This window comes from Mustelus asterias, chromosome 6 (genome assembly GCF_964213995.1).
Source record: "Mustelus asterias chromosome 6, sMusAst1.hap1.1, whole genome shotgun sequence".
Taxonomy (NCBI): Eukaryota; Metazoa; Chordata; class Chondrichthyes; order Carcharhiniformes; family Triakidae; genus Mustelus; species Mustelus asterias.
In genome coordinates, this window is record NC_135806.1 from 140,997,226 (window position 1) to 141,010,262 (window position 13,037).

General features: G+C 47.5%; 1 protein-coding gene across 1 annotated transcript; it reads right to left on the minus strand.

Moving 5' to 3' along the window:
* Positions 1-5,054: 5,054 nt before the first annotated feature.
* Positions 5,055-11,314, minus strand: LOC144495358 (C-C motif chemokine 28-like). The gene is made up of 3 exons (XM_078215474.1): positions 11,182-11,314; positions 7,740-7,866; positions 5,055-5,878 (listed from the first exon to the last, which is right to left on the minus strand). The coding sequence occupies exons 1-3, from the start codon at positions 11,243-11,245 to the stop codon at positions 5,776-5,778; spliced, it is 294 nt and encodes a 97-aa protein (XP_078071600.1). The 5' UTR covers positions 11,246-11,314; the 3' UTR covers positions 5,055-5,775.
* Between the last annotated feature and the right edge of the window lie 1,723 nt (positions 11,315-13,037).

The following is a 13,037-nucleotide window of genomic DNA, read 5'->3' on the forward strand; positions in this document are numbered from 1 at the left end:
CGGCATTGCAGAGGTGGGGTGGAGCAGGGTTTGAAATGTGTATACTTCAATGCCAGGAGTATTCGCAATAAAGTGGGTGAACTTGCAGCGTGGATCAGTACCTGGGACTTCGATGTTGTGGCTATTTCAGAGACATGGATAGAGCAGGGGCAGGAATGGATGCTGCAGGTCCCGGGGTTCAAATGTTTTAGTCGAAGTAGGGAAGGAGGTAGAAGAGGGGGAGGGGTAGCATTATTGGTCAGAGATTGTATCACAGTGTCAGAGAGGAGGTTTGATGAGGACTTATCTGTTGAGGTAGTATGGGCGGAGATTAGAAATAGGAGAGGAGAGGTCACCCTGTTGGGAGTCTTTTATAGACCTCCTAAAAGTTCTAGAGAGGTTGAGGAAAGGATTGCGGAGTCAATCCTGCTTAGGAGTGAAAGTAATAGGGCAATTGTTATGGGGGATTTTAACTTGACTAATATTGACTGGAATTGTTATAGCTCTAGCTCGTTAGAGGGGTCAGTTTTTGTTCAAAGCGTGCAGGAAGGTTTTTTGACTCAGTATGTAGACAGGCCAACTAGAGGTGAGGCTATATTGGATCTGGTGCTGGGAAATGAGCCAGACCAGGTGCTAGACTTGGAAGTTGGTGTGCATTTTGGTGATAGTGACCACAATTCGGTTACGTTCACCTTAGTGATGGAAAGGGATAGGCATGAACCTCGGGCCAGTGGTTTTAGCTGGGGGAAGGGTAATTATGAGGCTATTAGGAGAGAATTAGGAAACATAGGTTGGACTAGGAGATTACAGGGACTGGGAACGTCCGACATGTGGAGTTTTTTCAAGGAGCAGCTACTGCGAGTCTGTGATAGGTATGTCCCTGTCAGGCAAGGAGGAATTGGTAGGGCTAGGGAACCGTGGTGCACCAAAAAAGTTTCTTTGTTGGTTAAAAAGAAAAAGGAGGCTTATGTTCGGATGAGACGTGAGCACTCGGGTAGTGCACTAGAAAGCTTTAGATTGGCTAAGAGGGAGTTGAAGAGCGAGCTTAGAAGGGCTAAAAGGGGACATGAGAAGACTTTGGCGGATAGGGTTAAAGAGAATCCTAAGGCGTTCTATAGGTATGTCAAGAACAGAAGGTTGGTTAGGGCAAGTTTAGGGCCAGTTATAGATGGCAGAGGGAAGTTATGTGTGGAACCGGAGGAGATTGGTGAAGCATTGAACCAATATTTCTCTTCGGTGTTCACGCAAGGGGACATGAATATAGCTGAGGAGGACACTGGGTTGCAAGGGAGTAGAATAGACAGTATTACAGTTGATAAGGAGGATGTGCAGGATATTCTGGAGGGTCTGAAAATAGATAAATCCCCTGGTCCGGATGGGATTTATCCAAGGATTCTCTGGGAGGCAAGAGAAGTGATTGCAGAGCCTCTGGCTCTGATCTTCAGGTCGTCGTTGGCCTCTGGTATAGTACCAGAAGATTGGAGGTTAGCGAATGTTGTCCCATTGTTTAAGAAGGGGAACAGAGACTTCCCCGGGAATTATAGACCGGTGAGTCTCACTTCTGTTGTCGGCAAGATGTTGGAAAAAATTATAAGGGATAGGATTTATAGTTATTTGGAGAGTAATGAATTGATAGGTGATAGTCAGCATGGTTTTGTGGCAGGTAGGTCGTGCCTTACTAACCTTATTGAGTTTTTTTGAGAAAGTGACCAAGGAGGTGGATGGGGGCAAGGCAGTGGACGTGGTATATATGGATTTTAGTAAGGCGTTTGATAAGGTTCACCATGGTAGGCTTCTGCAGAAAATGCAGATGTATGGGATTGGGGGTGATCTAGGAAATTGGATCAGGAATTGGCTAGCGGATAGGAAACAGAGGGTGGTGGTTGATAGTAAATATTCATCATGGAGTGCGGTTACAAGTGGTGTACCTCAGGGATCTGTTTTGGGGCCACTGCTGTTTGTAATATTTATTAATGATCTGGATGAGGGTATAGTTGGGTGGATTAGCAAATTTGCTGATGACACCAAAGTCGGTGGTGTGGTAGACAGTGAGGAAGGGTGTCGTAGTTTGCAGGAAGACTTAGACAGGTTGCAAAGTTGGGCCGAGAGGTGGCGGATGGAGTTTAATGCGGAGAAGTGTGAGGTAATTCACTTTGGTAGGAATAACAGATGTGTTGAGTATAGGGCTAACGGGAGGACTTTGAATAGTGTGGAGGAGCAGAGGGATCTAGGTGTATGTGTGCATAGATCCCTGAAAGTTGGGAATCAAGTAGATAAGGTTGTTAAGAAGGCATATGGTGTCTTGGCGTTTATTGGTAGGGGGATTGAATTTAGGAGTCGTAGCGTTATGTTGCAACTGTACACAACTCTGGTGCGGCCGCACTTGGAGTACTGTGTGCAGTTCTGGTCCCCACATTACAGGAAGGATGTGGAGGCTTTGGAGAGGGTGCAGAGGAGGTTTACCAGGATGTTGCCTGGTATGGAGGGGAGATCCTATGAGGAGAGGCTGAGGGATTTGGGATTGTTTTCGCTGGAAAGGCGGCGGCTAAGAGGGGATCTTATTGAAACATATAAGATGATTAGAGGTTTAGATAGGGTGGATAGTGATAGCCTTTTTCCTCTGATGGAGAAATCCAGCACGAGGGGGCATGGCTTTAAATTGAGGGGGGGTAGTTATAGAACCGATGTCAGGGGTAGGTTCTTTACCCAGAGGGTGGTGAGGGATTGGAATGCCCTGCCAGCATCAGTAGTAAATGCGCCTAGTTTGGGGGCGTTTAAGAGATCCGTAGATAGGTTCATGGACGAAAAGAAATTGGTTTAGGTTGGAGGGTCACAGTTTTTTTTTAACTGGTCGGTGCAACATCGTGGGCCGAAGGGCCTGTTCTGCGCTGTAATGTTCTATGTTCTATGTTCTACATGTTCCCCGACCGAAACTTTGACGACCTGACTGGGCTCATTTCCCAGAACTAGGTCCAGTATAGCCCCCTCTCTTGTCGGGCTATCTACATACTGTTCCAAAGAACCTTCCAGTACGCATTTTACAAATTCCTCCGGTCCCCCAGCTCTAAGCACTTTCCAGTCTGTGCCAGGGAAATTAAAGTCCCCCACTACAACAACCCTATTTTTTCTGCACCTATCCAGAATCTCCTGACATATCCTTCCCTCCACTTCCCGTGGGCTGTTGGGTGGTCTGTAGTACACCCCCAGCATAGTGACTGCACCCTTCCTGTTTCTGAGTTCCACCCACAGCGACTCAGTACATGACCCCTCTAAGTTGTCTACCCTCTGCACCGCGGTAATATGCTCCTTAACTAATATCGCTACTCCCCCACCTTTTTTAGCCCCTCCTCTGTCTCGCCTAAAACACTTATACCCCGGAATATTCAGCTGCCAGTCCTGTCCTTCTTTTAACCAAGTTTCCGTCACCGCAACCACATCCAAATTCCGCACAAGCATTAAGGCCCTAAGTTCGTCTGTTTTACCCGTTACACTCCTCGCATTGAAGCAGATGCACTCCAGACCTCCAGGCCCAGTCAGGTCCTCCTCCTCCAGAGTGCTCCTCTTCTTAGCTAGCCTTGCCCTGGCCCCCAGCTCGACCCCAGCCTCAGTATTTACTGACCACCTGTTTTGTTCCCCACCCCCCTGCCACACTAGTTTAAATCCTGCCGAAACACTCTAGCAAAACTCCCAGCCAGGATATTTGCTCCCTTCCAGTTAAGGTGTAACCCATCCTTTCTGTACAGTTGCCATCCTGACTTGAAGATTTCCCAGTTATCTATGAATTTAAAACCCTCCCTCTTGCACCAGTCCTTTAGCCACGCGTTCAACTGTAGAATCTCCCTGTTCCGAGCCTCACTTGCACTAGGCACCGGGAGCAGTCCAGATATTGCTACCCTGGAGGTCTTACTTTTTAGCCTAGCACCCAACTCCCTGAATTTCTCTCGGATGACCCCCCTGCTCTTCCTACCTACATCATTTCCCCCAATGTGTACAATCACATCCGTTTGACTACCTTCCTTTTTAAATATGCTTCCTACCCTCTCGGAGACATCCAGTACCCCGGCACCAGGGAGGCAGACTACCATCCTGGATTCTCGTTCAGTCCCACAGAAGCGCCTGTCCGTGCCTCTAACCATTGCGTCCCCCACAACTATCGCTCTCCTAAACCCCTTCTTTCCCTTCCGGACCCCTGAGCCTGTCTCCGTGGCGGCGATCTGGTCCTCGTGGCTTACCCCTGGAGGGTCATCCCCCTCCACAGAATCCAAAACAAGATACCTATTTTGGAGGAGGACAACCACAGGGGATCCCTCCACAGACTGCTCCCTCCCTTCCCTTCTCCCATCTGTTGCCCATTCCTTTCTTTTATGGGAGACTGCCACTGAGGTACTTTCTGGCACATCACCCTTCTGACTATTACCCCTCCTAACTGTGACCCACGTGTCTTCCTTCCGAGACCCTGGTGTCACTACCTGACTATAACTTTTATCTATTACTCTCTCATTTTCCCTAACTAAACTGAATTCATCGAGCCTCAGCTCCAGCTCCCTTACACGATCCTTCAGGAGATGCAGTTCCACACATCTGGCACAGATATGGACTTCCGGGAGGCAAGTTGTCTCCAGGAACTCCCACATCCCACACAGAATGCAGTATACTGGCCTCCCACTCATACCAGCCATGTCCTTTTCAGTTTTGTGGATAAAACAAAAAGGGGTGTAACCGAAGAAAAACAAACAAACAACCTTCCTCGCCTTCGCCGAAGCCCTGTGAGCCAAAGCCCTTTTAGCTCTCACTCTGCCCCCTGCTCACTCCGCTGCCCGCTAACGACGCTGCCCGCTCAAAGGTGCGGCCTACTTTTAAACCCTCCAAAACCTTCCCAGGCTTCTGCTGGGCCTATTTCCTGTTTACAAAAAAAACCTCCGATTTTTTTCACTAATTTCACAGAAAAATAATTAAATAAATTAGTGCACACACAAGCTCCCTTACCCTCAGCCTGCTCCTGTGGAACAATGTCTATTCAGCTGCCCTAACATTAAGATGCAAACATAAGAATCGAGATGTGGAGCCACATGTTTGTAATAAATAATGTTTTATTGTTTTCTCCATTAACATCTTCAAACAGGACAACATCCTGACATTAAACTGCCCAAAGCTTCAATTTCTATCAGACAGGGTCCCGAAATGGAGCCCCAACCCTCTGATATGGCACTTTGAGGTTATTATCTAGTTTCACACCAACAGACTGCAACCTTTGCACCAGGACGGAACTGGAATAAGGTGTGAGCAGATCCCAGGGCTGAAGAATAGGAATTTCCTGGTTCGGAAGGATAAGGGCTGGATCAGATCCTAGATCTGAAGGATAAGGGCTGGATCAGATCCTGGATCTGAAGGATAAGGGTTGGATGAGGTCCCAGTTTTCTATATGTCAACGTGAAACAATTGACAGGTTTTCTGTTTGAATTTAATCTTGCCAGACAATAATTTATATTAGAACACAAATAAAATATCCCAAATAATAATCCCCTCCCCTAACACAATACAGCTGCTCAATATGAAGACAAGGAAACGCGGGAAAGCGGAAATGTCCTCCAGAATTATTCTGTTTCCATCCCCCATCTGTCCATCTTCCATCACTAACGCCACCACTGATGCTGTCCGCTTGGTGACTCAGAGTGTTTGCTGTGATTGGTGTTCACGGTGCTCCCTGTGTGGGGGTGGGGGGTGTGATTACAAGGCTCCTCACTGGGGGCAACTTGTGTTCGTCCTCCCTCTCCCCGTCCTCCACTGGCCAGCCGCTCATCTCCTGGAGTGGACCTGCTTGCCTGGGTTTTTCTTCATCCATTTCTGTACATGCTTGTTGCTGGGATTCAGACACAGTGCTCTCTTTAGTGTGTGGACTCTGTAGGAACAATTCAACACAGTTTATTCACAGCTACACTGAAACAGCGAGAGGCCATTCAGCCCTTCTGGCCTGTTCCAATGCATTCGATCAAAGCTAATCTCTAATTTAGTTTTCCCCTCTTACCTTTATGTAATATCCTGCAATCATTTACAATGCTAGCAGACAGTCTGACACCCTTAACATTGATCCAATCTAAGGCTAGTCACCCTGTCGCTCAGTCCGTCTCTCTGTGTGTACCTTCATGCAGTGTGTGTGTGGCAGTGTGAGTGAGTATGAGAGTGTGAGTGCATGTCAGTGTGAGAGTGATTCAGTGTCAGTGTGTGTATCAGTGTGTGTGTGTGTGTGTGTGTGTGTGTGTGTGTGTGAGTATGTGTGTGTGCGTGTGAGAGAGTGTGTGCCAGTGTGAGAGTGTGTGTGTGTGAATGTGAGTGTGTGTGTGTGAGTGTGTGTGAGAGTGTGTGAGAGAGTGTGTGTGTGTGAATGTGAGTGTGTGTGTGTGTGAATGTGAGTGTGTGTGTGTGAGTGTGTGTGAGAGAGTGTGTGTGTGTGAATGTGAGTGTGTGTGTGTGAGTGTGTGTGAGAGTGTGTGAGAGAGTGTGTGTGTGTGAATGTGAGTGAGTGTGTGTGAGAGTGTGTGAGAGAGTGTGTGTGTGTGAATGTGAGTGTGTGTGTGTGTGAATGTGAGTGCGTGTGTGTGTGAGTGTGTGTGAGAGAGTGTGTGTGTGAATGTGAGTGTGTGTGTGTGAGTGTGTGTGAGAGTGTGTGAGAGAGTGTGTGTGTGTGAATGTGAGTGTGTGTGTGTGAGTGTGTGTGAGAGTGTGTGAGAGAGTGTGTGTGTGTGAATGTGAGTGTGTGTGTGTGAGTGTGTGTGAGAGAGTGTGTGTGTGTGAATGTGAGTGTGTGTGTGTGTGTGTGAGAGTGTGTGAGAGAGTGTGTGTGTGTGAATGTGAGTGTGTGTGTGTGTGAATGTGAGTGTGTATGTGTGAGTGTGTGTGAGAGAGTGTGTGTGTGTGAATGTGAGTGTGTGTGTGTGAGTGTGTGTGAGAGTGTGTGAGAGAGTGTGTGTGTGTGAATGTGAGTGTGTGTGTGTGAGTGTGTGTGAGAGTGTGTGAGAGAGTGTGTGTGTGTGAATGTGAGTGTGTGTGTGTGTGAATGTGAGTGCGTGTGTGTGTGAGTGTGTGTGAGAGAGTGTGTGTGTGTGAATGTGAGTGTGTGTGTGTGAGTGTGTGTGAGAGTGTGTGAGAGAGTGTGTGTGTGTGAATGTGAGTGTGTGTGTGCGAGTGTGTGTGAGAGTGTGTGAGAGAGTGTGTGTGTGTGAATGTGAGTGTGTGTGTGTGAGTGTGTGTGAGAGTGTGTGAGAGAGTGTGTGTGTGTGAATGTGAGTGTGTGTGTGTGTGAATGTGAGTGCGTGTGTGTGAGAGAGTGTGTGTGTGTGAATGTGAGTGTGTGTGTGTGAGTGTGTGTGAGAGTGTGTGAGAGAGTGTGTGTGTGTGAATGTGAGTGTGTGTGTGTGTGAATGTGAGTGTGTGTGTGTGAGTGTGTGTGAGAGAGTGTGTGTGTGTGAATGTGAGTGTGTGTGTGTGAGTGTGTGTGAGAGTGTGTGAGAGAGTGTGTGTGTGTGAATGTGAGTGTGTGTGTGTGAGTGTGTGTGAGAGAGTGTGTGTGTGTGAATGTGAGTGTGTGTGTGTGAGTGTGTGAGAGAGTGTGTGTGTGTGAGTGTGAGTGTGTGTGAGTGACCGAGCCTGGCAGTATCTGTGTTGCTGTCCTGTCCCCTCTCTGCACGCTGATGGAAAGGGGAAAAATCTCCAGAATACTCTTTGTGTGAAAATGCGTGAGCCATGCTGAGGGAAGCACTTACATGACGGCCTTGATAGCACAGATGTGGTCACGCTGGATCTCGAAGCCTTTTGCAATTTTCAGAATCCGTGGATTCATCTTGTTGGCCACTTGTGTGCAGCAGTTAACAACCTGAGTATTTGGGATTGCTGCAGAGACAGAGAGAGAGAGAGAGTTAATCCAGCTCGCTGTAGCAAATCCCCCTAAAACACTGCTTCCACACCCCAGCTGCAAGTGTTCAATCTGGGCACTGATCTACGGGAAGCTCTGGGTACAGAGGAGACTGACAATGGTGTTAGGGTAGAGGGACTCCAGTTAACGGGGAGTGATGGGATTAGATTGTTCTTTAAGCAGGGTTAAAGAGGGTTAAGAGGAGATTTAATGGAAGTGTCCAAAGTCATGAATGGTTTCAGTCGAGTAAATAAGGAGAAAGTATTTCCACGGGCAGGGTGGTTAGTTAGCAGGGAACGCTGATCCGGTGTCATTGGGAGAAGCAGCAGGAGGCACATTGTTGTAACCTGGAGTGGAATTTTCCCGCTATGATTCCCGTGGTGGGTAGGACGCAGGGCACGCAAAGGTCTATTGATCTTGGGTGGGATTTTCCAGCGTGGCTGGAAAGTCCTGCCCTAGGTCTCCTTATCCAAGGAAAGATATACCGGCACTGGAGGCAGTCCAGAGACGCTTAACTGGGTTGATCCCGAGTATGGAGGGATTTTCTTATGAGGCGAGGTTGAGTCGGTTGGGTCTGTACTCATTGGAGCTTGAAGAATGAGAGGCCACCTTATTGAGACATCTTGGATTCTCAGGGGATTGACAGAGTAGATGCTGAGAGGTTGTTTCCCTTTGTGGGAGAGTCTAGGGCCAGAGGGCAGAGTCTCAGAGCAAGGGGTGACCCATTTAAAGACAGAGTTGAGGAGGAATATCTTCGCTCAGAGAGGAGTGAATTCTTTCTCACAGAGGGCTGCAGAGACTGAGTCATTAGCTATATTCAAGGCAAGAGATAAAGAGGTTTTTAATCAGTCAGGGAATCGAGGTTATGGGGATAAGGCTGGAAAGTGGAGTTGTGGATTATCACATCAGATCGGCCATGATCTCATTGAATGGCAGAGCAGACGCAATGGGCCGAATGGCCTCCCTCTGCTCTGATGGAACGTGCTGTCTGGAAGGCTGGTGGAAAGCAATTCAATAAAAAAAAAAACCAAAAAGAAATTGGACAAATCAGAAAATATGGCTGGGGACCAATGGGATTGCGTTTTCACAGAGTCCGATGGGCCAAATGGCCTCCCTCTGCGCAGTGCAATCCTCCAATCGCTTTCAATCTCAGGCAGAGTCGCTGGATTCCTGTTAGTTCCGCTGACAGTGCAGCACTGTGATGTGAGCCAGGATAGACACTGCAACCCATCTCAACCCTGTGAAACTGGAGACTGAATGGCTGCTAACAGTGTGGGTGCCAGTGAAGTACAGATCCCAGCATGAATCCAGAGTCAAGTGGAATAACAAGAAGAATTTGCAAAGATTAAACTAAGGCAAGGGTAAGGAAGGTATTATTGAAAAGACAGACATGTTGCTAAAGTTAAGAGCAAAATACTGTAGATGCTGGATTCATAGAATCTCTACAGTGCGGAAGGAGACCATTCGGCCCATCGAGCCTGCACTGACCACAATCCCACTCCAGGCCCTACCCCCACATATTTACCCTGCTAATCCCACTAACCTACACATCCCGGGACACTAAGGGGCAAGTTAGCATAGCCAATAAACCACACATCTTTGCACTGTGGGAGGAAACCGGAGCACCCGGAGGAAACCCACGCAGACACAGGGAGAACGCGCAAACTCCACACAGACAGTGACGGAAGCCCGGGAATCGAACCCGGGTCCCTGCGCTGTGAAGCAGCAGTGCTAACCACTGTGCTACCGTGCCGCTCCAATCTGAAGCAAAAAGTGAAAATGCTGGAAAATCTCAGCAGGTCTGGCAGCATCTGTGGAGAGAGAATAGAGCCAATGCTTCGAGTCAGGTTGAGAGTAATCCAGACTCAAAAAGTTGGCTCTATTCTCTCTCCACAGATGCTGCCAGACCTGCTGAGATTTTCCAGCATTTTCTGTTCGTGTCGCTAAAGTTTTTCATCTTACAGTCATCAGGACAAGTGCAGGAATGCCACATTTCAGACAATTACAATAATTTAAACTATAGGAGAAGAGTCATAGAGGTTCAGAGTCATAGAAGTTTGCAGCATGGAAATAGACCCTTCGGCCCAACTTGTCCATGCCGCCTTTTTTTTAAACCCCTAAAACCCCTAAGACTGTCACCAGAGTAAAGGGAGCTGATTGGCTGGCAAGTTGACTCTGGAGTCCTCGTGCATCAGTCGGTGAAAGTAAGCGCGCAGGTACAAGAGGCTGTAAAGGCAGCACATGGTATGTTGGCCTTCATAGCGAGAGGATTTGAGTATAGGCTGTTGGTGAGGCCACACCTGGAGTATTGTGTGCAGTTTTGGTGTCCTTATCCGAGGAAGGATGTCCTTGCTATAGAGGGAGTACAGCAAAGGTTTACCAGGCTGATTCCTGGGACGGCAGGGCTGTCATATGAGGAGAGATTAAATCGGTTAGAATTATATTCACTGGAGTTTAGGAGAGTGAGAGGGGATCTCATAGAAACTTATAAAATTCTAACTGGGTTAGACAGAAAGGATGTTCCCGATTGTGGGGGAGTCCAGAAAAATGGGCCATCGTCTGAGGATACAGGGTAGACCGTTGAGGACTAAGATGAGGAAAGATTTCTTACCTAGAGAGTGGGCAGCCTGTGCAATTTGCTACCACAGAAAGTAGTTGAAACTAAAACATTGAATGATTTCAAGAAGTAGTTAGATATTGCAGTTAAGGTGAAGGGGATCAAAGGAAAAGGCAGGAAGAGGCGGGGATCAGGCTATTGAGTTGGATGATCAGCCATGATCAAAATGAATGGCGGAGCAGCTCGAAGGGCTGAATGGCCTCCTCCTGCTTCTAGTTTCTATGTTTGTGTGATTGGCTGAGATGTTACCATGAAATTAGCAATGAGGAACTATAGGCTCCTCAAACTATATGCAAAGGCTTTACATATCACTATACCTTGCAGAGTGTGTGCCCCTATATATAGGGACTATATAGAGATTATACCCTATACCTTGCAGAGAGTGTGCCCCTATATATAGGGACTATATAGAGACTATACCCTATACCTTGCAGAGAGCGTGCCCCTATATATAGGGACTATATAGAGATTATACCCTATACCTTGCAGAGAGCGTGCCCCTATATATAGGGACTATATAGAGACTATACCCTATACCTTGCAGAGAGTGTGCCCCTGTGCACATCACTTCTGTAAAGAGTAAATGTGTCACGTTAGTATGTCGACTGATTCTCTGCTATCAGTCTGGCTATGCATGCACTCAGAATTATTCAACAGAGAGATAAACAGCACCTACCTGTGGATATATGTAGCAGAGTTGTGACAGAAGCCAGGAGTAGGACAGCTAGTTTCAATTCCATTCTCTCTCTCTCTATCTCTGGCTGGGAGTGTTGCAGAGACTTAGCTAATCTCTGAATGAAGCTTCTTGCTCTGTGGTTGGAGAGTGCTGGGATGCTCCTTATATTGTGTGAGGGGCTGCCGTGTGCAACAAGCAATCGGATCCCTGGGGGCGGACTGGAATTTATTGCATCATGAATTCTCTTTAATTCTCACTGTTTTTCCATGAGTTTATTGGCTGTGACCTTTCGCATCTGGAAGTCAGAGCTAACATGCCACCCCTCCCCACTCCCCCCCCCCCCCCCCCCCCCCGCCCCTCCCCAACTCCTCCCCACCCATGAAATCCATCCTTGGTACAGATTAGTGTGTCACAGCAGTAGATCATCATGTAACTTGTGACATAGAATAAATTTTGTAGCCAGCTGCTTTTAATTCATTGCTGTCTAACTCCGAAACATTACTGGGGCTAAGAGGATTAAATGATCAGACCAACTGGCTCTGATCAAGAAACAGTAAGAAGTCTCACAACACCAGGTTAAAGTCCAACTGGTTTATTTGGTAGCAAAAGCCACAAGCTTTCAGAGTGCTTGTTGCCCCTTCGTCAGGTGAGTGGGAGTTCTGTTCACAAACAGGGCAGATAAAGACACTCAAAAAACTCAATTTACAAAATAATGGTTGGAATGCGAGTCTTTACAGGGAATCAAGTCTTAAAGGTACAGACAATGTGAGTGGAGAGAGGGTTAAGCACAGGTCAAAGTCTCCAGGCAGGACAGTCGGTGAGATTTTGCAAGTCCAGGCAAGTCGTGGGGATTACAGATAGTGTGACATGAACCCAAGATCCCGGTTGAGGCCGTCCTCATGTGTGTGGAACTTGGCTATCAGTCTCTGCTCAGCAACTCTGCGTTGTCCTGTGTCGTGAAGGCCGCCTTGGAGAATGCTTACCCGAAGATCAGAGGCCGCATGCCCGTGACCGCAGAGTCGCTGAGCAGAGACTGATAGAACATAGAACATAGAACATTACAGCGCATTACAGGCCCTTCGGCCCTCGATGTTGCGCCGACCAGTGGAACCAATCTAAAGCCCCTCTAATCTACACTATTCCAATATCATCCATATGTTTATCCAATAACCATTTGAATGCTCTTAATGTTGACGAGTCCACTACTGCTGCAGGCAGGGCATTCCACGCCCCTACTACTCTCTGAGTAAAGAACCTACCTCTAATATCTGTCTTATATCTCTCACCCCTCAATTTAAAGCTATGTCCCCTCGTGCTAGCCAACACCATCCGAGGAAAAAGGCTCTTGCTATCCACCCTATCTAATCCTCTGATCATCTTGTATGCCTCTATTAAGTCACCTCTTAACCTTCTTCTCTCCAACGAAAACAACCTCAAGCCCCTCAGCCTTTCCTCATACGATTTTCCCACCATACCAGGAAACATTCTGGTAAATCTCCTCTGCACCCTTTCCAACACTTCCACATCTTTCCTATAATACGGCGACCAGAACTGTACGCAATACTCCAAATGCGGCTGCACCAGAGTTTTGTACAGTTGCAGCATGACCTCCTGGCTCCGAAACTCAATCCCTCTACCAATAAAAGCTAACACACCGTATGCCTTCTTAACAACCCTATCAACCTGGGTGCCAACTTTCAGGGATCTATGCACATGGACACCCAGATCCTTCTGTTCATCCACACTACCAAGTATCTTACCATTAGCCCAGTACTCTGTATTCCTGTTACTCCTTCCAAAGTGAATCACCTCACACTTTTCCGCATTGAACTCCATTTGCCACCTCTCAGCCCAGC

Excerpts from the sequence above, each read along its gene's own strand:
- LOC144495358 (XM_078215474.1), bottom strand. The coding sequence starts at position 11,245 with ATGGAATTGAAACTAGCTGTCCTACTCCTGGCTTCTGTCACAACTCTG. Across the intron at positions 7,867-11,181 it reads TCTGCTACATATATCCACAG|CAATCCCAAATACTCAGGTT; the intron begins GTAGGTGCTGTT and ends CTGTCTCTGCAG. Across the intron at positions 5,879-7,739 it reads TGTGCTATCAAGGCCGTCAT|AGTCCACACACTAAAGAGAG; the intron begins GTAAGTGCTTCC and ends TTGTTCCTACAG.